Source organism: Protomyctophum parallelum (assembly GCF_964188405.1).
Source record: "Protomyctophum parallelum genome assembly, chromosome: 8".
Classification (NCBI taxonomy): Eukaryota; Metazoa; Chordata; class Actinopteri; order Myctophiformes; family Myctophidae; genus Protomyctophum; species Protomyctophum parallelum.
In genome coordinates, this window is record NC_139703.1 from 38,447,615 (window position 1) to 38,474,767 (window position 27,153).

General features: G+C 41.4%; 1 protein-coding gene across 3 annotated transcripts; it reads left to right on the plus strand.

Moving 5' to 3' along the window:
- Nucleotides 1-497: 497 nt before the first annotated feature.
- On the plus strand, nucleotides 498-26,643 carry arfgap1 (ADP-ribosylation factor GTPase activating protein 1). Of its 3 annotated transcripts, none has more exons than XM_083772100.1 (13): nucleotides 498-690; nucleotides 4,968-5,038; nucleotides 5,433-5,542; nucleotides 7,737-7,908; nucleotides 8,388-8,488; nucleotides 12,029-12,115; nucleotides 15,272-15,386; nucleotides 16,191-16,247; nucleotides 16,449-16,481; nucleotides 19,681-19,737; nucleotides 20,869-20,928; nucleotides 22,744-22,799; nucleotides 23,972-26,643. In XM_083772100.1, the coding sequence occupies exons 2-13, from the start codon at nucleotides 4,979-4,981 to the stop codon at nucleotides 24,465-24,467; spliced, it is 1,404 nt and encodes a 467-aa protein (XP_083628226.1). In that variant the 5' UTR covers nucleotides 498-690; nucleotides 4,968-4,978; the 3' UTR covers nucleotides 24,468-26,643. The 3 variants fall into 3 exon arrangements, with proteins under 3 accessions (XP_083628226.1, XP_083628225.1, XP_083628227.1); XM_083772099.1 differs by having other exon boundaries at nucleotides 498-684; XM_083772101.1 differs by lacking the exon at nucleotides 19,681-19,737 and having other exon boundaries at nucleotides 498-684.
- The last annotated feature ends 510 nt before the right edge of the window (nucleotides 26,644-27,153 follow it).

The window sequence follows — 27,153 nt, forward strand, 5'->3', positions numbered from 1 at the left end:
TGGCCGGATGGCAACCGCAATGTTCCCAGTTCGAACCCTATGGGCTCCCCCAGAGTTAGTGTCGAAGTGCCCTTGAGCAAGACACTGAACCTCTAATTGCTCTGGTTGGTGCCTTGCATGGTTTCCGCTGCCATCGGTGTGTGAATGTGTGTGTGAATGGGTGAATTGACGCACAATCTATGTAATGCGACTTGGATAAAGGCACTATATAAATGCATCATTTACCATTTACTTTTACTCAAGTAGGCCTAAATGTTGACTTCTGGACTTATACTTGTAACAGAGCATTTTTATGTCTATATTTACAGTATTTATTGATTGATTGGTTGATTGATTGATTGATTGATCGATTGATTGATAAACACGTCACGTGAGTGCTTTTTCCACCACTGTATGGGAGGATCGGACGGAAGGAGGAACCAGAAGTCAAGGAAGAACTCCCGACATGCATTGCAGTGCCAACGTAGGCAAACAGAAACATGGCCGCCGGTGTTTAATATCAGCAGCGAAGCAGTTACTATACTACTACTCGTTTATCTGTCTGCTGTCAGTCTACTGTCAGTTCACTGGACTTTTATTTATAAACACCGTAATAAGCGCTGTCCGTCCCTTCCGCGGCCGAGAGGACGTTATAACATCTCTGTCACGCAGAGACTCTTCATCCATTCCAACACAACACAGCAGGTAAATGTTAGTTAGCCTTTTTTTTTAGCCTCCGTCGGCTAACACTGACTGAGCTAAACGGTACATGTTGTACCAATATGTTACTGGGTGTTATTATTATTAACCATGTGATCTGCTGTCGTTTTGAATTGGAATTTGTTTGTTTTTTTGCGCTTTCAACCATCAGGGATATATTCATTCATGATTGTCAGTAACGGCTACTGGGGAGTGGACTAGCATGTTGCGATAATAGCCGATCTCCAAGCTCAGGTCACTCACTGTCAGTGCTTTGAAATGAATGTGGTGCCTTTTTTTTGGGTTCATTTGAAACACTGATATATTGATTGTATGGATTCAGAAGCAGTAGCTGTCTTGAATGATCCACACAGGGTTGGGGTTGTGGTCTTGGAGGATGTGTGTGTGTGTGTGTGCAGTGTGATGACTCAAATGGCTTTTTGTGTGTGACTGCCAGCATGGCACTCCAGGCACTACCATCGCATTGAAGGCTTGAAATTATAGTCAGTTTAGCTATAATCTACAACAGTATATATATTATAACTGTTAGTTGCAGAACAATTGTTCTTTTTTGTAATATACTTATTACAAAAAGTGCCATGTTGTAGACCTAATTTGTGTAATCCTTTGGGCTGCTAAACAATGCTTGTCTATAATGTGATTACATTTTGATTGAAGTATTTATTAACGGTATGCGGAATAGGTACATTTCAAACACAACTCAATACGGAAACTGTTGACTGTGGACGACACCATAAAGCATTACACTTGTTTACCATAGGGTCCACCATTTTCAATTCATCATCTATGATGAATTCCTGTTCTGTTCTTTGACTATATAGAAGTGTCTATTTGTACGTCTCTAAATGTTTTAATGAATTGAACATGGTGGACCCTCTTGTAATTAAACAAGTGTAATGCTTAATTGGGTCGTCCACTCACAGTTAACAGTCTTTGTATTGAGTTTGTGCTTGAAATATATTGTAATTCTGCAAACTGTTAATACAGGGGGGGGGGGGGGGGGGGGGTTTGAAGGAGTCCAGGGATTCAGATCATGTCTTAATGACTGTTGGTAGTGCGTAGTGGCATTATTGGCATAGCAGCAAAATCAATTTAGGTCCTTGTTTGTGCCGAATTGTTGAACTCCCTCTGGTGTTGTGGGTGTGGACTTCATTGACTTTAAGGAAGTATTTAGACAGGTACATGGGAATCTGAAGTATTTAGACAGGTACATGGGTATCTTAGTGAAGTATTTAGACAGGTACATGGGTGGGTATCTTAGAGAAGTATTTAGACAGGTATATGGGTATCTTGGTGGTGTATGTAGTGAATATTGTGGACCAGACCCATTGCAAGGTGCTGTACTCTGTCGTCAACCCTAAGCCATTATCCAGCCTGGGCAGGGGTGTGGTGGGTTCGGGGAGTGAGGCAAAGTAGTAGCCTGACCAGTTTGTTTTTGATTTACTACTACTACTACTACTACTAATAATAAAGTGCTCAGAATTTACAGTTGGTCAAATGACCTGTACTAAAACATTCTGGCATAACATTTTACAGATTCACTGTATTAATTGTTTTGTTCAAGTCTTTGTTGCTGATGTTTTTTAACCCATTAAAACCGGGAAAGCTTATTGTGTAATTTCTTCACATATTAGGCTGTTAAAAAATGGCAGATGTACAAGCTCACAGTGCGTCACTTCACGCCATGCTGCGAGCGTGTACATCTGCTATTTTTAAAACGGCCTAAAATGTGAAGAACAGTTTTGCAACAGTTTTGGAAAAATCTTGAAAGTGTGAAAACTACTCTATTTGTATTAGGCATTTGTACAGTCGTTTGCATTAAAACATCACATGGTTTGACGAGACAGTCTTGTTTGATGGGGGGGGGGCAGAACACAGCCGTCAAACATGTGACTTCCATGGAAATGCATTGGAGCAGCCACTAAACACGGACAAGAAAGACACCAGACCGACACAAGACGGGATCCGCTCGTAATTCCGACGGAGCATTAGTCCGACATGCCGTGCTTGCGGTTATGGTTAGGTTATGGTTTTTGAGGTAGGTGCCGTGGTCTTTTGTCGGACCAGTGACTAGTCTGAACCCACTAAGACAGGTGTCTGATATGTGTGAGTGGAGCCTCGGAGTCAGAGAGAGATACTGTTGCAAATTTGCAATCTTTGCATCCTGAATGTTGACACACAGTACTGTACAAGGCGATTATCTATTACACACTGCCAGGGTGATGATGACATCACAGAATAATGTGTGTTGCAGTTCAGGTCAGTAATGGAATTCTTCAGAGTAAATGATGTAGGGATTTTATCAGCGTTCCAATCTCTAAAGAAGAAGCATTTATTTTCTCCTGGCTGAATGAGAAGAGACTGAGTGAGTGAATGGCTTCAAGACCTCAAACTTCCCCCGGTTGTGCGTCACTTACTGTTTATTTTCCTTTGTTTGTTTTATCCCTTCTTAAAGTTAAGTCTGCTTGGTGTTAAAATGATAGGCAAAATAAGCCATTGGCTTCAGCCTACACCTTTTTGGTCTTTACAAAAGTTGTAAGAAACGATTAAATGAATGATACATTTAATGAACTGAACTGAACTTAATCAGACCAGTGTGTGTCCAGTGGAAACCTCGTATGAATCTGATCTCGGGTCAGAATGTTTTTGCACTGTATGGTGTTATCTCAATTAGGTGATGATGTAATACTTATGACAGGCCTAGCTACAGCTTAAGTGGACTGGTGGGAGAGCCTGACCTGCCGTTTGTCTGCCTGACGACAGTTGAGTTTTGTGTTTTCGCCCCATGTCCGTTTGTGTGTCCGACCGTGTTGGTGCTGTGCGATTCGTCACAAAATGAGATTGCACAGGTGTCTGAATCTAGACAACGCTGGGCCCTTAAATCAAATCACCTTTTATTTATAAAGCACATTTAAAACCACTTGTACCAAAGTGCTGTACAGACATTTCATCAACATCACAGATAGAGAGAACACGGCAAAAGGTTCTGATGGAGTAGGGGATGGTGTTCCACAGTCTAGGGGCTGCAACTGAGAAGGCACGGTCACCTCTGAGCCTCAACTTGGTTGTCAGGACATCAAGAAGCTCAAGGTCTGTGTATCTGAGGTGCCTAGTGGCGGGGGGGTATTTTACCAGGTCTGTGATGTAGGCAGGGGCTAGGCCATTCAGAGCTTTATAAACCAGTAAAAGGGACTTGAAGTGAATTCTGAATTTCACTGGTAACCAGTGGAGGGAAGCCAGGACGGGGGTGATGTGGTCTCTCTTCTTGGAGCCGGTTTAGAGCCTGGCTGCTGAGTTCTGGACTGGTTGGAGACGCTTTAGGGCTGACTGACTAGTCTGATACCAGTGAAAAGGGAATTGCAGTAATCTAAACGGGATGTTATGAGGGCATGAATGACGGTTTCTAAGTTGGGAGTGGAAAGAAATGGTTTTATTTTGTCTTAGGGCCCACTCGGGTCAATCAGTGACACCAGGTGAAGTAGCCTAATTGCCATCGTGTTTCGAGCCATCATTTAACCCATTTCTTCTGTTTCGACGCCTTCATTACTGTTTTCATCCAACATTAAGCCTTTTTCCTTTTCTATTTTACTCCCATCGTTTTACTGCGGCCTTGTTTCATTCAGGTCCTGGGTATTCAATTCATAATAATGACATGAACAATAACAACAATTAAAATCTTCACAAACAATGTACAGGTTGGGGGGGAAAAAAAGATTAGGGGGTTATAAAGAGTTGGAGGGTAGAGTCACTTGACTGACATTTCCTTTCCTCTCCCTTTGGCCTGCTGAAAGGTGGATTTTCAGGCCTGTTTAACCCGTTTAGGCCTGACCTCAACATTTAAAAAGAATTCTTCTAAATCCTCCAGTTTTCTGAAATAAATATTTTCACGATTTTTCAAAAATAGCAGACCTACAAGCTCGTAGCGCGCTATGAGCTTGTAGATCTGCTATTTTTCAATAGCTAAAGCATAACATAATGCTAACACCAAAAGTTTTTTTTTTTTTTTTTGGAAGGGTTCAGGGCATTCCAGATTCCACACTTGGGTGGCAGTGTGCTGTAGAAGGAGAATTCACCCATGTTTGTTTTAAAAGTGCAGTTTGCTCTCTTGTCTCTTCTCTGAAAGGTCTTGTTAATGTTTATTTATGTAATGCTTTTACAGCGTTAGAGAATCCGTATTCTAACGCTGTGTGTATTGTAAAGACTACTGTGAGCACATGTACACAACCAGTGATATAATATTTATTTATTGGTGATTGTCTTTCTTTCAGTTTGGGACAAAATGGCGAGTCCAAGGACCAGAAGAGTTCTGAAGGAAGTGCGAACGGGGGACGAAAACAATGTAAGCTACTACTTGATTTATTGATTGAAATATTTATGAACAGAATTACAGTACATTTCAAGCACAAACTCAATACAATTAAAGACTGTTAACTGTGAGTGGACGACCCAATTAAGCACTTGTTTACAAGAGGGTCCCACCATGTTCAATTCATCAAAAACATTTAGAGACGTACAAATAGACACTTCTATATATAGTCAAAGAACAGAACAGGATTTCGTCATAATAGGATTGCCCAGGTTTTCACAGGGCTTTTTTCAGCCTGTGTTGATGATTAATTAAATGCATGATTGAACTAGTGCTTGATACCTGAAAATACTCTAGCCCATTTTGAAGAGGTTTCCAGAAGCCCTGCTCTAGCTAATCATTTGGAAATGACACGTTGTTTTTGCAGCTTTGCTATGAGTGCGGAGCTTTCAACCCACAGTGGGTCAGCGTGACGTACGGCATCTGGATCTGTCTGGAGTGCTCCGGCAAGCATCGCGGCCTGGGAGTACACCTCAGGTATGGGGTCATATGTTACAGGGGTCTGGGAGTACACCTCAGGTAATACAGCTTTTAAATATAGGGTCATGGGGCCTGGGAGTACACCTCAGGTAATACAGCTTTTAAATAAATGGGGTCATATGTTTTCAATGTTTAAACCTTTTAAATAGGGTCGTATGTTTTCAATGTTTAAACCTTTTAAATAGGGTCGTATGTTTTCAATGTTTAAACCTTTTAAATAGGGTCATGTGTTTTCAATGCTCAAACCTTTTAACCCACTTTGACCTGGGAACGATTCTGCAAATGTCTTCTAAATCCTGACTGTTTTCTTGAAAAAGCTATGTTTTTCTATGTCAGTCGTTCTCAAACACTTTCATGTCACTTTTCACGATTCTTCAAAAACACCAAAAGGGGTTCCCGCCCAAAATGGGTTAAATAGGGTCATATGTTTTCAATGCGCAAACCTTTTAAAAAGGGTCATATGTGTTTAATGCTCAAAAAATGCTCAAAAAAGTTCTTTTTTAAAATGTATTTTTTTTCTGAAATACCTCATGTTTCTGAGCGAGTGGTTCTCAATATTTCATGTCAAGGATCCCAAAAAAGATATGTAAATGGTAACCGACCCCCATCTGAAGATATGTTATTCCAGGAACCCCTCTAAAGCAAAGATTTGAGTTAAAAACGTTTGCTCCTCTGAAAGAATATATATTCAAAGGTTTGCGCCACATTTCATGATTTTTCAAAAATAGCAGACCTATAAGCTCGTAGTGCGGCACTCGGTGCCGCAGTATGAGCTTGTAGATCTGCTATTTTTCAATAGCTAAAGTATAACACGATGCTTCAAACCCCAAAAGGGGTTAACTTCCCGCCCAAAATGGGTTAAAAGGGGTCATATGTTTTCAACGCTCAAACCTTCTAAGGACCACTTCACCACTTTTCAACCTAAGTATCTTCATATAATTGGTTCATGATAAATTACCATGAAAGAATTCTACTATGTCTGTGTCTCATAGGAGGGCTGTAGGCAGTTCAGAAACCCGTCCACCGGTGACATCATCGCTTCCATTATCACATTGCGACTGTTCAGGAATAGAAAGCCTGCTGTAGTTTCTATTAGCTTGGATTCCCCATCGATGATGTCACTGGTGGACGGGTTTCTGAACTGCCCACAGCCCTCCTATGAGACACAGACCGAGTAGAAACAAATTGTGGCATTTTATCGTGAACATTAGTGAGGAGCAATTATACGAAGGTAGGTTGAAAAGTGGTGACGAGGTCCTTTTAACCCATTTCGACCGAGAGACCGATTCTACAAAATGACAGTTTTCTGAAAAACCCATGTTTCTAGGTCAGTTGTTCTTGGCGGTGTGTAACTGTTGTTCTCAAACATTTTCATGTCAAGGACCCCCAAAAATATATGAAATTGGCGGCCGACTCCCATCTGAAAATATGTTGTTCCAGAGACCCCCCAGAAGCAAAGATTTGAGTTAAAAACGTTCACTCTGAAAGAATATATATTCAAAGATTTGTGCCACATTTTCATGAATTTAAAAAAATAGCAGACCTACAAGCTCGTAGCGCTCGTGAGCTTGTAGATCTGCTGTTTTTCAATAGCTTAAGTATGAACAAGGAAAAACAACCGCACACTGTCTTCAAATGCAGTGACCAACTTTTATTTACAGGGAAATGGCAACGTTTCGGCCTATGCGGCCTTCATCAGGCTATCTTTATGTTTATTTACATACATTTACATAAATGTACATACATTTTTGGGGCACCGTACCCTCTCCTACCACCTGTCGCCTGTAGGTGTGCAAAAGCTTTGCATTTCAATAGCTAAAGTATAACATAATGCTTTAAAACACCAAAAGGGGTTCCCGCCCAAATCAGAATCAGAATATCTTTATTGTCATTGTAATACAACGAAAATTATTTGCAATCCAGCTCAGTGCATTTAAAACGAAAGACATAATGCTCTATATAAAATACAAACATTTAAGGTATATTGCACAGTAAGTCCTTTTAGTCCATAAAGTGTCAAGTGTCAGAGTCCAATGTCAGTGTTTAGAGCTATGACTGCTCTGGGGTAGAAACTGTTTTTCAGTCTGTAAAATGGGTTAAGTTAGGCTGTAGATTCCAGTATTATGTCAAAGTGTCAAAATCCGAGAATAAACAATAATTCTTGACCTCCTTTCTTATCTTCTCACGGTAGTTTTGTCCGCTCTGTGACCATGGACAAGTGGAAGGACCTGGAGCTGGAGAAGATGAAAGCCGGAGGGAACGGGAAGTTCCGGTTGTTCCTGGAACTCCAGGATGACTACGACCCCACCTGGTCTTTACAGGAGAAGTACAACAGCAAGCCCGCCGCGCTGTTCAGGGACAAGGTGAGACAGGGTGTTGTTTTCCTCGACTAAAACATGCCGTAATCCTGGTCTCTAAAACTACCTCCCCCTGGCCAGCCGGGGCGCCTGATGGAGGGGAAAGGAACTGGTCGGAATAACGTGTTCCTTCCACGCGCTACGTCCGGCCGGGGAAATTACCCTCTGTCAGGTGAAAAGAAGCATGGCCAATTGTGTTCGCATAGACGCCCGACAAACGACAAAGCCGGTTGCACCACGGTGGATTCGAACCAACAACCTCCGTGGTGATGGTGGGCAGGGACTTTACCACTGCGCCACCCGAGCGGCGAGCGCCACCCCTATTCAAACTGTCTTCATTAGCATTTTTCATGCATGCATACAAAGATGGAAGCAAACAAACGACTGTATACCACATACCGAGGTTCAAAAACGGACTATAACGAATGAAATAAAAATAAATGTGGCATCTACATAATAAATTTACTTTCTCTGTTGCTGGACAGGTTGCAACAGAGGCTGAGGGTAAAGAGTGGTCCATCGAGACATCGTCTGCCCAGAACTGGACGTCTCCACAGCCCAGGACCGGTCTGTCGTCCTCCCATCGGTAAGGCAAGCAGCAGGGCATTTTGCACATGTTTTGACCCCATTAAGACCTGAGGCTGATCCTGCAAAGACATTCTAAATCGGTGGCTCTCAAGCGTTTGCCAAGAAGAACCCCCACGATCAGGGGTGTTTTTTGGCCACGGACCCCCGTCTGAAAATATTTTGTGCCAGGGACCCCCAGAAGAGAAGATTTGTGTTTAACCCATTCTGGGCAGGAACCCCTTTTGGTGTTTTAAAGCATTAAAGCTATTGGAAAAATGGCAGATCTACAAGTTGCCGTGCTATGAACTTGTAGGTCTGCTATTTTTGAAAAATCATAAATGTGGCCCAAATCTTAAAAAAAACAAAAAAAATAAATATATATATATATATATATATATATATATATATATATATATATATTAAGGCTGTCAAAAATAACGCGTTAATGGCATTAATCAATTGCGTTAATTAATTGCGTTAAAATATTTAACGCAATTAACGCATGTTAGTGTTCCCCCTAACATGCGCCCGTGCGCGCAGCTCAGGAACGTCCAGAGCATAACAAATCTGTCACTGTGTAGCACACAGTCATGATTGAACAACACCAGAGAGATAGCTTGTGTATTGTATTGTAGTTTGGTTGCAAAGTGGTTTGATTCTGTAACTCTGTTGCGTTACTTTGTCTGCCTAGCAAAGCCCCATTAGGCTACACTGCACACACACACACACACACACACACACACTACTAGTGTTAGCTATCAGCGCGCTGCAAGAATCACTCGGGTCCGTCGCAACTTGTGGACATTTTGAAAATGCCATTAATGTTTGTCCGGCTGGTTTCGTTTTGTCCTACGCGATTACATGAATCAGCATGGCTGCGCCTGCAGTAGGCTATTACCAAAACAAACACATTTTTGTGTCGCACATGGAAAGCAACTGAAAACGACCATGGATATATTAAAGACAGTTCCCCTGTGCTGCTGTGCACAGCGGAGATAATGCACAACTCCAGGTACGAACCAAAACACTGACTGAAGCTGATTCACGACTAACTATCTCCAGACTAGTCCTGCAGTCCCGCAATGAAGGAGAGACAATCTCGCCTCTCGATCACTACAGTCCACTACAATGCCATTCTAGCCTTAAAACCTAGATTTATATGTTATTCAATAATTACTTTAGCGCAAAATATAGGCTTTTCTAAACCAAGCCCTGTTTCCAAAAATGCTTATGTGCCATTATTGTATTTTGTGAATTTCAATTAACTATAGTCTACAGTTTAACCCATTGCTTCTCAGCTATTTTAATTTCAAGGACCCCCAAATTAAATTGATAGAAAGTAGCCTAGGCCATTTTATTATGATTTTCATCTCTGGACTGGGACCCCAGTCTCCATTCATCCATCCATCCATCTTCAACCGCTTATCCCTAGTCGGGTCGCGGGGGCAACAGCTCCACCAGAGTGTTCCAGACTTCCCTCTCCAGAGCAACATTAGTGACTTCCTCCTGGGGGACCGCAGTCTACATGGCCAAAAGCCAGTGTTGATTTAACTCAAAGTGTAGGCTAGGCCTACAAATGCTCACATCACATCATGTCTATACTAAATGCATTAGAAAACAAAAAACATTCAAAAACGAATGTATATCCGCTTTCTGTCATTTATATTTCCATTTCCACAACAATAAACAGGAAAACATGGCATATTTTGGACATAGTTCGAATGGTGATTAATCATGATTAAATTAATTTTGAAGCTGTGATTAATCTGATTAAAATTTGTAATCATTTGACAGCCCTAATATATATATATATATATATATATATATATATATATATATATATATATTCTTTCAGAGCGAACGTTTTTAACTCAAATCTTTGTTTCTGGCGGGGTCCCTGGAACAACATATTTTCCGATGGGGGTCGGCGGCCAAATGGGTCCCTTTTCCACTAGCAAGGTGGAACCAGAACTTTCCAGAACCTGAACCTATTTTTTTTAGTTCTGGGTTTGTTTCCACAGCGCACAGCGCGGTACGGCACGGTTTCAGACCAGGTTCTCAGAACCTTTTTTCGGCCCTGCTTTTGAGGTAGTACTAACACTGAGTTCTGGGAACCTATGGGCGGGGCCAGCAGCGCTGCTGCTCTCGATTGGTCGAGCTGAGGTGACGGCACTCTCTGAGCACTGAGGAGACCGGAGCGAGGAGAAGCGCACACAACACAACAGCGCACATTTTAAACTCCTAAGTGCGACACAGCGACAGCGGACACACAGAAAAATAACCTGGAAAAGCACACAGAAACACTATGGCCACGAGAGAGGGAGAGACAGCTTGTGTGTGCGTGAGGGAGAGAGAGAGAGCCATAAAGCTGTCGCGACGAGTTGTTTGCTTGCAGTTGTTGTTCTACACTACAGCTAACAGCTAGGCTAACTGCAGATAGGGGTGTGTGTGCGTGTGCATGTGCGTGTATGTGTTTGCGTGCGTGTGTGTATGTGTTTGCGTGCGTGTGCTCGCGCGCGAGAGCGCCATATGATCTATTCTAAATTGCCAGAACAGAATTTTCTTTCTTTTTCAGGGCAAGGCATTAGGCATATCATTACTAGACGGTTAAATGATTTGTATTTGCACATTTCTTGATATTGACATTACAACTGGACTGGATGTTATGGCACATGCTCAATCTGCTCAAGAGGCACTATAATTGCAACCCACACAATGTTAAATGCTATATTCAAAAGGTGGGTTATCATTTATCATCATATGAGCTATAGCCTATATGAGATATATTTTTCTCTTGCAGTTTAAGCAAAATATTGTAGACAGGTAAAGGTTGGAGAACAACTGGTCTAATGCATTTAAAACGGGTGTTTTACTGTTGTCCCACTCCCCACATGGAAAGGAAATCCATATCGGCAAATATAGCCTATATATAATGCATGCTGCATATATCCATGTTCATATAAACTACAGTATGTGCATATACAGTATATGTATTATGTATAGGAAATATATGTGACAGCTGTGGCATGTGGCTGCCACAGCTGTGGCACATGTGGCATATAAAAATATGTTCATATTATTGGTTTAAAAAAGTACAATAAAGCAAATCAATTTGAAAATAGACAATCTACAAGCTCACGTGTCTCATCGAGCTTGTAGTTTGTCTATTTTCAAATGGCCGAAATGTATTTAAGTACGGCCGAGCTACTCAGCAGTGGGGGAATGGGGGGTGGGGGGCAGACTCAACAGGATCTTGAAAGTTCTGGGTTCTGGTTATATGGAAACAGAAGCAGAACTTGGTTCTGGAACTTCCCAGGTTCCTGGTAGTTCTGGGATCTGGAAAGTTCTAGTTCTGGTTCTTGTTCCACCCCATAGTGGAAAAGAGGCCATAGTTTTTAGGGTCCTTGACATGAAATGGTTTGAGAACCACTGATATTGAAACATAGGTTTTTCAGAAAACTGTCAGGATTTAGAAGGTCTAAATGGGTTTAAATCCAGTGTTCAATATCAAGTTAAGAAGAAGAACAAAACAGTTCAATTTGTCTTTTTTTTTTTTTAGCTCCGGAGGTTCTGGACAGAACTCCTCCAAACCCGGCGATAAGGCCTTTGAAGACTGGCTGAGTGACGATGTGAACTCTTATCAGAGGTGAGAGAGCCTTGGGTACACTTTGTTCACACCAGTGTTGTTTTTGGCAGCAAATTTTGATTTTAGTTTTAGTCATAGTCTCTTGAATAGTTTTCATTTAGTTTCAGCCACATTTTAGTCACCTGGAATGTCTTAGTGTTAGTCTAGTTTTAAATATCATAGGATTTTAGTCGACTAAATCTACAGTTGATTTAGTCGACTAAAATGTATTTTGGCGGGTCTTGATGCTGTCGTAATGAGTGTTTTTACACTTGCTGAAAATAGCCGATCTACAAGCTCACAAGATAGATCAGCTATTTTCAGCATGCAACCAAGTGTAAAATGACTTATACTGGATCTCTTGTCCACTAGTCCCTTCCTAACATTTTAGTCTAGTTTTTATTTGTCTACGAAATTGTCAGTATATTTAGTCTTAGTTTTAGTCATCGTAGCTTAGTTTTCATTTAGTTTCCATTTAGTTTGTCAGTGAAAAAAGGTAGTTGACGAACATTTTTCGTCTTAGTTTTAGTCGACGAAAACAACACTGGTTCACACGCTACAACTCCTGCTCCTCCTGCTCCCGTGGTTTATGTCAGGCCCCAGCATGTTGAAATGGGTTGTCCTCATTTGCTATTAAATAGGCCTGTCACAATCATGACAAAGGTATTGGAGCATGCAGCTCCACTCTAGCCCAGGTGCTGTACTGGATAAATGGCAGTACAAGAAGAAGAAATAGAGTCCGCAACACTGGTATGAAAAACTCAGCTCCACTGGTTTATTGATTCAACGTTTAGATCACTAGGATCTTCTTCAGGAATGAAGATTTTCATACCAGTGTTGCGGACTATTTCTTTGTTTCTATGTTTCTTGTCACAATTATGACAAATCGCAATGATTTGCATAATCATTTCCATGTTGAGAATAGGTTCATACATTTGGAAAATCTACAAGCTCACAATGCATTTCAATGGGTTGTGAGCTTGTAGATCTGCAATTTCAACTTTAAAAAAAAAAAGAAATATGGCGTATTCTGGCCATAAGTAACACATTTTTCATATTGATTATTGGTGTTGGTCATTTCCATTCATTTCTTTGTGTATTTCATTTTTTTGTCAGCCCTATTCATGGATCCAAAATGTAAGTCGTTTGGATTCCATAGAAGCCAAGCATGTCTTCTATAAAAACGTGTTGCCCACCGAAAATAGCAGATCTACAAGCTCACAACACGTAACGCAGTACTGCGACAGGCTGTGAGCTAGGTTGTAGATCGTCTATTTTTGTATTTGCAGTGATTGTTTTAGAAGCGTCTTCCATAAACATGCCTCAAAAATGTCATAAAAGCAAATGTTTAATGCCTCAAATCTGTGATTTCTTCAACTGGTTGGCTGTATGTGGAACAGCTGCAGCATAGACTTTAGAATGATTACGTACCTAAACATCAGCATTAAAGGAGAATTCCATGCTAGAAGGCTTTCTTACCTTTATTTGTAGTTGTTACGTCCCCACCCAAGAGGTCCAGGTGTTATTTTGTGCAAAAGTGCATTATTGGCTATTTCCCCTAATATAAGCCCTCAATGGGTTTTTGTTTTTGTTTTTGCTAATTCAATATTTCCATCGAAATAAGGTTCAGGTTCAGGTTTATTTGTCATGTGTATAGATACAGAGTATACATACAATGAAAATTATTTTGCTCAGAGCACTCTCAGTCTTACATATACAGGACATAAACAAACATCTATAGTGCAAGAAAAGACAAAAAACAGGAAAAGAAAAGTGCAAGTGAAGTGCAATACAGTTCAAGGTCAGCTGTTCAGCAGCCTGACTGCCTGGGGGTAAAAACTGTTACTGAGACGGGTGGTACGAGATTTGATGCTCTGGTAGCGTTTTTTGGAAGGGAGTAGTTTGAACAGGGTATTTGCGGGGTGGCTGGTGTCTTCCATGATGTTATGGGCTTTTTTCTTACAGCGAGTGTTGTAGATGTTATGGAGACTGGGTAATTCTGTAGTGCCGATGATTTTAGCTGCTGTTTTAATGGTCCTCTGCAATCTATTGCAATCCTGAGCGGTCGTGTTACCGTACCACACTGTGATACAGCCAGTTAAGACACTTTCAATTATACAGCGATAAAAGTTCACTAGTCCTTTTGTACTTAAGACAATTTTTTTAAGGCGCCTCAGAAAGTACAGTCGCTGCTGCGCCTTCTTGAGGATGTACTCGTTGTTGAGTGACCATGTGAATGTGTCTGTGATATGTATGCCCAGGAATTTAAAGTAATCAACTATGTCGACAGATGACCCTTTGATGGAAATGGGGGTGTGGATACCTTTGGACTTCCTAAAGTCTACAATGATTTCTTTGGTCTTATTGGTGTTAAGTGAGAGGTTGTTGTTATCGCACCATAGAGTTAGATCCTCTATCTCCCTCCTATAGGCCCTCTCATCACCGTCGGTTATTAGTCCGATCACTGTGGTATCATCCGCAAATTTAATTATGATGTTATTCTCATATCTGGCGACACAATCAAACGTAAACAAGCTGTACAGCAGAGGACTGAGGCAGCAGCCTTGGGGCGCACCGGTTCTGGTGAGAATTGTGGATGAGCTTCTCTCTCCTATGCGAACACACTGGGGCCTACCCGTCAGAAAATCAAATGGCCAGTTACAGTAAATAATAAATAAATAAGTAGTAAAGTGTGCCGCTTGGGATACTATTGACATTATGAAGATGATGTATAAAAGAAAAAAGTTTTTGAGCGATGGAAATAAGCGAATTAGCACAACACCCCAATGCCCAATTCCATTCAATGCAATTCACTGAGGGCTTATGGTAGGGGAAATAGCCAATAATGCGCTTTTGCACAAAATAACACCTGGACCTCTTTGGTGGGGACGTAACAACTACAAATAAAGGTAAGAAAGCCTTCTAGTATGGAATTCTCCTTTTTCAAAAATAGCAGACCTACAAGCTCGTAGCGCGCCACTCGGTGGCGCGCTACGAGCTTGTAGGTCTGCTATTTTTGAAAAATCGTAAAAATGTGGCGCAAATCTTTGAATATATATATATTCTTTCAAAGTGAATGTTTTTAACTTGTGTCTAAATGGGTTAAGCTTTCAGTCATTAGACTTAATGTATCTTTATTCCACGTCTATTCATTGCATTCCTTTCGCGTCTCTGCAGCGGCGGCGGTTACAGCGGGAATCAGGACAACCGCTATGTTGGTTTTGGCAACACGGTGACGCCGGAGAAGAAAGACGACGACTTCCTCAACAACGCCATGTCCTCTATTTATTCAGTATGTCACATGCATGCACGCACACACACGCACACACGCACGCACACACACACACACACACACACACACACACACACACACACACACACACACACGTCCTCTATTCAGTATGTCACGCACACACGCACGCACACACACACACACACACACACACACACGTCCTCTATTCAGTATGTCACACACACACACACACACACACACACACACGTCCTCTATTCAGTATGTCTCACACACACACGCACGCACGCACGCATGCACACACACATATCCTCTATATATTCAGTATGTCTCACACACACACACACACGTCCTCTATATATTCAGTATGTCTCACACACACACGCACGCACGCACGCGCGCACACACACACACACACACACACACACGTCCTCTATATATTCAGTATGTCTCACACACGCACGCACGCACACACACATGTCCTCTATTTATTCAGTATGTCACACACACACACACACACACACACACACACACACACACACACACACACACACGTCCTCTATTCATTCAGTATGTCACACACACACATGTCAATTTATTCAGTATGTCACACACACACACACACACACCCACATGTCTATTTATTCAGTATGTCACACACACACACACACACACACACACACACACACACACACACACACACACACGCATGCACACACACATGTCCTCTATTTATTCAGATACACTCACAACACTAGTCTGTAATCCCCCCAGTTCCACTTTCCATTTGCAGCAGAACTTGTTGGATTTCATGTTATCGTTGGTTCGTTTGTTTGCTTTTTACAGGGTTGGAGCAGTTTCGCAGTCGGTGCCAGCAAGTTTGCGAATGTTGCGAAAGATAATGTAAGTGTTTTTTTTTCATAGAAAATAAGGTTTTGACCGAGTTGGAATAATGTAAAACGTTTCAGACGCGTTGAGTGGTAAATGTTTTACAACATCAAATCCATTCCGGAGGTCTTTGATTGTGATTACATTAATTGCGTCCATAATCCATATCTGGTATTAATGACATAAATGTGTCATTTGTTCCCCTTTTTAAAACAGACTGCTAAACTGGCAAACCAAGCGACCTTGAAGGTAGGAAGCACTTTTATTAAAACCGTTCTTTCAGGTTTACGCCTGATGTGAACTGGCCTAACTTATTTACTATTATTAAAGTGCTTTTACATGTTTTCCGATTTTGCCTTTTTTAAATCTCTTTAATTATAGGTTAAACGTGACATTTTAGGACCTAAAGGAATAGTTCACGCAACAATGACAACTACTCATCCTCACGCTACTAGTTGAAACACTGTTGTGATGTTTTTGTCGTTTTCTCCAAAACGGTTCAAATCTGAAGGTGACCGGTTCTTTAGTGTTCAAAACGGTTTGAAAACGTGGTTTTCAGTTGCTTCGTATTGATATTCCGTGAGTTCAATTCTTATTTTAAACTTGGTGTCAGTAAAAAGGAACATCACAGGTGCAGCATGGTGACTGCAGGGCATATCATGTTTGTTTTTCAATTTTTTCCAAAAAATTATGTTTTAGTAAATTCAACATAAACAAGGCGGAACAAGGCAGAAAGAGCCTGCTGCTGGTTAGTCAATCGGGGACCAATCAGAAGGCTGACAAATGGTGAATTGTGCTGCAAAAGCTGTTGCCCTTTTAGATCTGTGAAGAACTGGTCAGGCTTTTAGATCTGTGAAGAACCGGTCAGGCTTGACTTGAGTCATCTTGGAGAAAAGGCTGCTGGGCGACCTCACCTCCCTGTGTGTTATTATTATGTGGACAAAGAAACCTCACCCGGCGTTTCAAATGGAACTATTCCTTTTATATGTGTACAGGCGTTGACACTAAGGGTTGCCCACTTGCCCCCTGGCAGGTAAATAAAACGTTCTGCTTGCCGGTTTGGTTTGCCCGACCTGGCAAGTGATGGTTTGAGTGAGGGCACGCAACAGTCTTTAAGTATAAACACAAGATATCTGTCTAAACACCTGAACGTGGCTTCTGGCCTGTGGAATGTAAAATAAGAGCACTGTTTGCCTATAATGTGCTGTTTTCACTATTGCTAGTTCCTAGTCCTACACAAAATATAAAATAACAAGTGAGAAACCATAGTCATATGCATAGTAGTTATTTGGCATAAAAATTTAAGTTTTACTTTTTCTTTTTCATTACTTTTTTTACCTATAATTTAATAATGGACGATTACTTTTCGGGGCAAGTGGGGCAAGCAGAACATGACCTGTTCTTGCCCGACAGGAAAGTGCCTCTGAGACCTTAGTGTCAACCCCTGAGTGCTAGTGCTGCCAACCAATATTCCATATTCGAAAGGATGGATCTATAACTCTATTCTAACCTCTCTCTGCCTTCACTGGATCTATAGCAAAAGGGCTATAAACTCTTGTTACTTCTCTAACAGGTTATAACTAACCTCTTATAACCTCTCTCTGCCTTCACTGGATCTATAGATGAAGGGTTATAAAGCACCCCCAGAGCCGGTAAAAAACAGCAAATACCAGCTGCATGGCTCCATGTTCACTATATCATTTCGTCATTTTATTTTATGTACTTTTATTTGTTATTATAACATTGTTGACTACTGCAGTTGTCTGGTTCTTTTGCTTGTATACAGTAACACAGGACGTTGCTTGAACTGTCAAATTCTCTATGTAGAAATTAATCCCATTTCTCTATGTAGAAATTAATCCCATTTCTCTATGTAGAAATTAATCCCATTTCTCTATGTAGAAATTAATCCCATTTCTCTATGTAGAAATTAATCCCATTTCTCTATGTAGAAATTAATCCCATGTCTCTATGTAGAAGTTAATCCCATGTCTCTATGTAGAAATTAATCCCATGTCTCTATGTAGAAGTGAGAGTGAGAATAGATGGACTGGGGCAATGGGGTTTGTCCTATTATGCCGGACAGGAACTACAGTTGTAATCTTCTATAAACCGGAAGTCAACTGGACCTTCCTGTAGACCCTGTCTACAGGAAGGTCCAGTTGACATCTACTTCCAGTCAGACACTTTCGGCTTCGTCTTTATTTCACAAACGTGTAAAATGGAGATAAAACTGGGAATGAGGTTAGGATTCGTCTCCTCGTCAGCCCTTATAGAAGAGAAGAAGCAGCTCGCGCACATTGTGACGAGCTTGCAGTATCTTACACTATTTGAAGTAAAAAACGTTAAAATGTATTCCTAAACAGGTTCTTTCTGACACACCCGGTTTAAGTATTCTGTTGTATTAGAAGGTTAGAAGGTTAAAGAAAATCAATAAATAGTGACCAATAGCATCACTCATATCCATGTTGTCATGGATTACCCATTCATGCATGACCATTCTTTTGTTCTGTCTGTATGTGCTTCTGACGGACTGTGCTTCGTTGAGGTGTAATGGTACATTTGAGAGCAATAATTTCACCACTATCCAATTGGTACCTATTAAAAAAATTGTACAATAATGTACAAGTTGTACATTATTTTCCCCTACTAGATAAGTGGGTTGTTATTATTACTCATTACATTTAACGGTTGGAGAAAAGTCCGGTGGGACATTTCAAAGTAATATAAAATATCTTTGAACATCCTAAATGACAAACACGTCCTATTAGGTAGACCTGTCACAATTATTTCATAATCGCCCAATAACAATTCTTTTTTGCATAATCGTCCTTCGTTATCATGTTGAAATATTTCCATACATTTTTCAAAAAAAATAGCAGATCTACAAGCTAACCACACGTCACGTTGTGACTTGTTGTAAGCTTGTTGTAAGCTTGTAGGTCAACTATTTCCACTATTTTGTGAATGTTTTGTAAAGAAAAAAATATAAAAAATAGTGAAATGTGTGCAATTTGTGATTACGAAGCCTGAAAGGCAAACGCATACAAATTGTAATGTACCAACGGAACTCATGATGGATGAACCATTACACCCCTTCTAATCTATAGCATGTTGTTCAACCATTACACCTCTTCTATAGCATGCCATTACACCTCTTCTATAGCATGTTGTTCAACCATTACACCTCTTCTATAGCATGTTGTTCAACCATTACACCTCTTCTATAGCATGTTGTTCAACCATTACACCTCTTCTATAGCATGTTGTTCAACCATTACACCTCTTCTATAGCATGTTGTTCAGTCTGGCTGTGAATGCAACGGTCACATGGCAGCTCAGCATCATTGCAGCCACCTAACTCCGGTTAGGGGCTCAACATCATTGCATTGTTGTGAATGTCTTTATTCAAGCATATTCTCCCTCCTCTCATCATCTCCACCTATAGGCCACAGAGTTAGGACAGACTTTAAATGAGAATGTTATCAAACCCACACATGAGAAGGTAACATTTGATGTTTGAAGTTGTTTTGTTTTTTGTTGGTGGTGGTGGTGGTGGGTTGCAAGTTCCTGTTTTTTGTGTAGTAGAAACGGCTTCAGATGTGACTGTGCATTTTGACATCCTCCATTCATTGTCTGTTGGGATCGACGCTGCCTGCTTTTGTTGGTCCTACACTAAATGACAAAAGCTGTGTTTTTTCTTTTTCTTTTAATGGTGTTTGTCTCGGAGCAAACAGCCGATGACTGTCTGTCTGTGCATCTAATGCTAAAGGGGGAGGTGTTGGACATTTAACCACTTTTAATACATTTAGGCCTAGATAGAAATTCTATCTTCTATATCCTGACAGTTTTCTGAAATACCTCGTTTCTATATCAGAGAGCCTAGAGGTGCTCAATATTTCATGTCCAAGGACCCCAAAAATGATATGTAATTGGTCTCCGACCCCCATCTGAAAATATGTAGTTCCAGGGACCCCCCTCCCATAAACAAAGAGAACATATATTCAAAGATTTGGGCCACATTTCCACGATTTTTCAAAAATAGCAGACCTACAAGCTCATAGTGCGGCACTTGGTGCCGCGCTATGAGCTTGTAGATCCGCTATTTCTCAATAGCTAAAGTATAACGTATTGCTTTCCACCCAAAATGGATTAAGCTAAAACAGGTTTTGAAAATAGCCAATGTACTTTTTTCTTATCATGTTTTGCTAATTCCACATGGCACTGTTGTGTGGCGATGTCCAAAAATAAGGAATAAGTGTTTAAATGTCCACTCCTCTCATTAATTAATCAATGTATATAGTTAGTCTTGCTTTTGTCCCTTTAGTGTATACAATTTGCATTAGTCATTGAAAGTATGTGCTTTTATGTGTTAGAATCCACAGACTGTAGATGCATTAATTTTAGTCAATGTACCAAATCAATCAACGATTGATTAATCTCACATTAACAATTCATACAGTAATTCTTTCCTCGTAGGAGAAAATTAATTCATACTCACACATTCTCACAATCAAAAGGAAGTAGCTGAATTTGACTGATTTTAATCGCAACAGTATGGGGGGGGGGGGGGGAATCAAATTGTTGAATCAAGAACTAGTTTTGGTTCTTATTAACGGTGCTCTGACTGATCCAGGTGAAGGATGGAAAGTTGCTAGATGAGATGGCGGTCGGCATCACTGGGCTGGCATATAAGGTAGGATGCTGTGAGGCAGGACCTCCCTGCTTCAGTGAACTCACCAACAACCAGTCTGCTGAGGAGGAACCAACATCAAATCAAATCAAACTTTATTTATATAGCATATTTACATCAACCAAGGTCGAACGAAAGTGCTTCACATTACAAAGCATAATAACATACACAGCGGCAAACAAAAAGAAGGGTACCTCTACCTCACTGGAGCTCTGATCTCACACAGGAAAGTCCTCAGTGTCAACAAACAAATGAAGTCAAGGGCCCCCTCAAAATTATATGTATTTGACCACGGACTCTCCAATCTCAAAATATTTTTGTTCCAGTTGGCAGTGTTTCTCTACTGTGGTCACCTCACCACCGGAGCGGTGGTCACCTCACCACCGGAGCGGTGGTCACCTCACCACCGGAGCGGTGGTCACCTCACCACTGGAGCGGTGGTCACCTCACCACCTCACGCCCTGTTACTGCATGCAATGACCAATGCAACACTGTTTCAGGGACCCCCAGAGATTTATTCGAGATTTAACACTGAGGATTTTGCTGTGCAGATTTTGAGAAGAAGAGGACATTGTTCAAAAAGAGCTCCTAAAACAAGACTGGTTTTGGTGTGTTGACTTAATGTACATTTGAAGAAACTTAATGTCATGTTTTCTCCCTCTTTTCTTGCTGCCATTTATACTCTGGTGGTGAGTATTGTGTGGACTTACCATATGGCTTAGAATGAAATATATTGGTTTGTTATATATTATATATTCTGTCTATTATACTGTAATATGTTATTTCCACACTGGTTGGCAAAACGACAAAACACAATTAAATTTTTGTGTTGTGTAGAAAATCATGATTTATGCAAAATGACTGGTTGCTCTACATATATATATATATATATATATATATATATATATATATATATATATATATATATCTATCAAATGTGTTGAGGAAAACCAAATTCTGAACAGAAATAACAAGTCTTTATTCTAATGGCCAAATGAGAGAGAAAAAAAGAGCCAAAATGTTATGACCTCTGTAGGTCTTTGTCAGGGCTTTTATAAAAAACAGGACAGAACATATAATTACTTTTCCCACAATCCCATTAGACTAGCATACAGTAATTAGGAGAAAAGCAGGAACCCCATAGGGAGCTAAATATTTTCCAGAGAGTAATTTTTTCCTCTTTTTTTTTTTTTTTTTTCTCCCCCATTTACTGAAACGTTAATATTTTGGACATAGCTGGTTTCTCCTGGCAGCAGAGACATAGTACTTGTCCTTGGATAACAGAGCCACAGCACGGCTCCATCCTCGTCTGCTGCATAAATAATGACATCCTGATTATTAGAAAGTTCATTCACGGCTAAATTTAGCAGACCAATCAGTATTGTCAGGGATAACTACATAGGAATAATGTTTGTGTCGTCAGTAGTGTTGAGATGGAGGTTTTGGCAATTTATCCACTCTAGTATTGAAAGCACTGGTGAAAATGGTTTAGGTAAAAGGCTCCACATCTTATAGATTAGTTACTAATGCCTTTTTGTTGATTTAAACTAAATTAGTTGACCTTGGATATCATTTATACTTTTGTCAGTGGGCCACCAAACGGAATCTCAGGGTGATCTCCGATTTAAGTTATTTCTACTATAACATATCTTTGTAGAAACAATTTATTGAATACAATACAGTAAGGGCAAACTTATTTTTGAAGTCGAGGTGTAGCCTACTAATTAAAAGAATAGTGTAAACATTAAAGTGCAAGAAAATGTAATACTTTGTGAAACAACTGTTCAGTTTTGTTAACGTAAATGTTGTGTCTTATAGGTTCAGGGAGCTGGTGCAAAGATGGCTGGACTCTTCACTGGAAAGCCTGAAGACGGGTAAGAGTAACTATGTAATAATTAGGCTTATTACTAATAAGTGTGATTAACGATTTCATTGTTTTTTTTTGTTTTTTTTTTGGCATTGAACATTAGAACACATGAAAAAGAAAAATATATTTCTGTTTGCCTCGTAAAAAAGAAATACGCAAAGAAATGACCGACATATTTATTAATTGTACTTAAAATGGTATAGTTAAGGTGTATGTAAAGTTGCCCGAGGGCCAAGGCTCCAAAAACAGTCAGCGATGCTTTTTGGTGGATTTTATTGCTCCAAAACTCCAGCTCCAGTGCAGATATTCACAACGGAAAAATCAAACAGCAAAAATAATACTGGCCAAAGTACAAAACAAAGAACTCAAAAATACTTAACGCACAACGTAGGAAAAAGGAAAAATAACAAACTGCACTAGGCTATGCCCATGACATGGGCCCTAGCAGCTCTCTCACTGGGCTGTTTTCCCTGTGTGTATCATTTCATTTGTACATCCTGTAAATGCATACATCAACAGTATAGAGCGGCGCAGTCCCTCCCCCTTTCAGAACAACGAACGGCCCAGGAAATGAAAACGCAATGCATTTCCCCATAGGCAGTTTTTATTTAATTTATTTAAAGACCTTTTAAGCGTCGTACGAAGCCAACTCTTGTCGTGACAAATCATGACAACACACACTATTTTGGACCAAACAAATAATTACAAAAAAGAAAAACAACAAAAAAAGTGTTGTAACCTGCCGTTTTTTTCTACTTTCGAATTCTTTGTTTGGCCCGAAATATTGTGTGTGACAAGAGTTGGCTTCATACGACGCTTAAAAGGTCTTTAAATAAATTAAATAAAAACTGCCTATGGGGAAATGCATTGCGTTTTCATTTCCTGGGCCGTTCGTTGTTCTGAAAGGGGGAGGGACTGCGCCGCTCTATTGACATTATATGACAGGACCTGCAGTCTGCCCCACTACCCACAGTCTGTGTGGTGTGTGCGTGCGTGCAATGTCCTTAATCAGTGTGTGTGTGTATAGGGCATGGGCTGCCCCGTGACAGTGTACTTTAAAAAAGCTTAGCGTGTCACTTCGTGCTGCGCTATATGAGCTTGTCGATTTGCTATTTTTTGAATAGACACGGATGCTTTCCCGGGTTCATAATGTGTGAATGTCTGCGTGGTGCCGTATAGGTCCGGTGGAGACAGCTACCAGAACATGGACGCCACCGACGGCTACCAGGCCGGACACCGGCCCCCGGCCAAGGACTTCTGGGAGACCTTCGGCAGCTCCACCTCCTTGTCCAAACAACAACAACAACAACCAGAACCACCACAGAACCAGCCCAGGAAGTCTCCCAGCAGCGACGACTGGACCGCCGTCGACAACAACTCCTCCTCTGGCGGGGCCAACAAGAAGAGCTCCGACAACAGCTGGGACATCTGGGGCGGCTCGGAGGCCACGATGGCGGAGATGGCGTCCGACATGAAGGACAAGGACAAGAACAAGCACAGCACGGGAGACAGCTGGGAGGCGTGGGACAACAACTGGGAGAACGCCACCGCCGGGGGGGGCGAGGACGGAGGCGTCAGCGGGAGCAACAACAAGGGGGGCAAGAAGAAGAGCCCCTCGTCCTCCTCCGCCAACGCCAAGCCTGCCGAGGAGACCTGGGACAACGCTGACTGGTAGTGGAGCGGTGGTCCTCACCGGGGGGGTTTTAACAGCGGAGGGACGGGTGACAGCCTGGCGTATTTCCCCCAGAAGTGTGTTATTTTGTCTTATGTCGGGACCCAGCAGCAACTACCGTCGATATAGCCTGGGCTGGGCTAGCATTCCATTTGGTGTTTTATGATCCGGGCGGGAGCGGATGGTAACTTTCGTCATGTTGTAGTCCAGGGTACTTTGACGATGGCGAGGGCCAATATATTTCCACACTCACTCCAGAGGGGCCACGGTGAATAAAGAGGGGCAAAGGTGCAAAGGTGAACAAAAAGTAAAGTAATCTTTTTTATTGAATTTCAAATGCATTTAGTTATAGTTATGTTAACTTTATATGAACTGTTAACATAACTACATTGGACACAAAAAGACAATAACATTTTAATACTAGTCATGAAGTAATTAAAGCGGGTTTGGAATTGCAACAGCTGAAATCAATACTATATCAGTATTCATGCGGGCCGCATTAAGTGAAGCTGGGGGCTGTATATGGCCCCCGGGCCGCCAGTTGCCCAGGGGTGGGCAACTGGCGTTGTAGTCAATGGTTTGTAGTCACCTGGCAGGAACCCACAAGGTGGAGTCAGTAGTACTATGAATGGATACTTTCTTATTCCGCCTTGTGGCTTCCTGCCTGATGACTACAAATCAGTGACTACAACATGACGTAAATTACCTTCCGCTCCAGACCGGTTTCACACGGCCATTTTTGGAACACAGACCAGGCTTTTCCTTCGAGGTGGAAAGCTGCCTGGTGGCGACGCAAGGTTTACCGTCGATAGCAGAGGTCGAAGAGGCGACGGGGCCGATTCATACTCCTATTTTAGAGCCGAATAAAAGTCGGTCTGTCGCTATAGAGCCTACAATGTGACGTCATTTGGCTCTGTAGAGCCTACAATGTGACGTCATTTGGCTCTGTAGAGCCTACAATGTGACGTCATTTGGCTCTGTAGAGCCTACAATGTGACGTCATTTAGCTCTGTAGAGCCTACAATGTGACGTCATTTGGCTCTGTAGAGCCTACAATGTGACGTCATTTGGCTCTGTAGAGCCTACAAAGCCTCTCTTCGGTGCTACTGAAAATTTCTGACGAGCCGAAATCATTTCGGCACAACAGCGCCGAAACAGCTGTAAAATAGGAGTATGAATCGGACCTTAGTCGGGGAAAAGTGGGTTGAAGGAACGTCGCCCGGAAAATATTTAATATTTTCGACGACATCGTTCGGGGCGTTAGCCAATCAAATTTCATGTGTCGCTTTGCTTAACCCTCCATACCACCGATACGAGGACATGGGCGATGACGGCAGAAGGAACGCCCGCTAGGATATTCGTATCGCCGCAGAGTCGCCGTTGTTGTTGTTCTCCCGCTGTTAAAACGTACTGTACAGTACAGTACTGTTGTACTGTACCCCCCCTCCTCCTCTCACTGTCACTTTCAGGGAAAGCCCCGCCCCCAGCTCGCTCCCTGTCAAAGCCATTCAGTATATATATTTATTGTAGCCCAGGATACAAAGATAAAGTTATAGACTTTATCTCCCCCCCCTCCCCCAAAAAAAGGTTATTCCTGAATATATATATATATACATAATGTGTCTGTTGCGATTTTTGTTTATAAAAAAGTGAGAATTATTCAATATCAGGAGAGCCGGGAGGAACTGAATAAATAGTGTAAATATTGACATTATTTCCATAATTAATATTATCTCTTGAGCTTATGGTGGAAATGGGTTTTAGTCCTATTACGTCCTACAGTTTGCCTTTTCTATTGTGGGTGAGCTATACGTGATTATGTCTACTATGAAAATTAACACGGTATATAAAGGGATTTGGACTGGAAACCTACAGTAAATACTAACAGTAAAATACGCCGTTGCCAGTCGGATTCGATGACTAATGCATGTGCTTGACACTATAGTGACATTCTCAACATCTTTGGTTTTTGAATTTTACAGTTGCTTAAATGGTGCATTTATTTAGCGCCTTTATCCAAGGCGCTTCAGATAGATTGTGCATTACATTCACCCATTCACACACACATTCATACACCGATGGCGGCGGAAACCATGCAAGGCACCAACCAGCACATCGGGAGCTATTAGGGGCTCAGAGTCTTGCTCAAGGACACTTCTACACTAACTCTGGGGGAGCCCACAGGGTTCGAACTGGCAACCTTGCGGTTGCCATCCAGGCACTCTACCGCTGATCCACCGCCGTCCCTACAGGTTCATATAGAGTACTCCAGCCTTATAATAATAATAATACCGGTAATAATAACCCCTACAGGTTGATATAGAGTGTACTATATCTAAAACATACTTAAAATATATAAGACTACGTTGTAAGTGGAATGGTTGAAGGAGTTAACATTTTCTGAGCAACTGAGGTTTTGCCACATTGTATAATCGGGGCCCCACATAGCCAGTTGCTGGTACCAGGACCTTCGGGCCCCACATAGCCAGTTGCTGGTACCAGGTACCGAGGTCTTGATTTAACCCATTAAGACTGCTGTAAAACACTTTTCTGGAAAAACTATGGATGTTCCGATCAGGTTTTTTGGGACCAAAATCACAGATCGTTTTTGTCTCATGATCGGCCGATATACCAAATCTTGCTCGTAATGGGAATATTTCCAAAGTTATGTCAAAACTGTTCCCGTGTG

Bases quoted from the DNA above. Each gene is read 5' to 3' on its own strand.
- arfgap1 (XM_083772100.1), top strand. From the start codon at position 4,979: ATGGCGAGTCCAAGGACCAGAAGAGTTCTGAAGGAAGTGCGAACGGGG. The intron at 5,039-5,432 runs GTAAGCTACTAC...TTGTTTTTGCAG, and splicing joins GAACGGGGGACGAAAACAAT to CTTTGCTATGAGTGCGGAGC. The intron at 20,929-22,743 runs GTAGGATGCTGT...TGTGTCTTATAG, and splicing joins TCACTGGGCTGGCATATAAG to GTTCAGGGAGCTGGTGCAAA.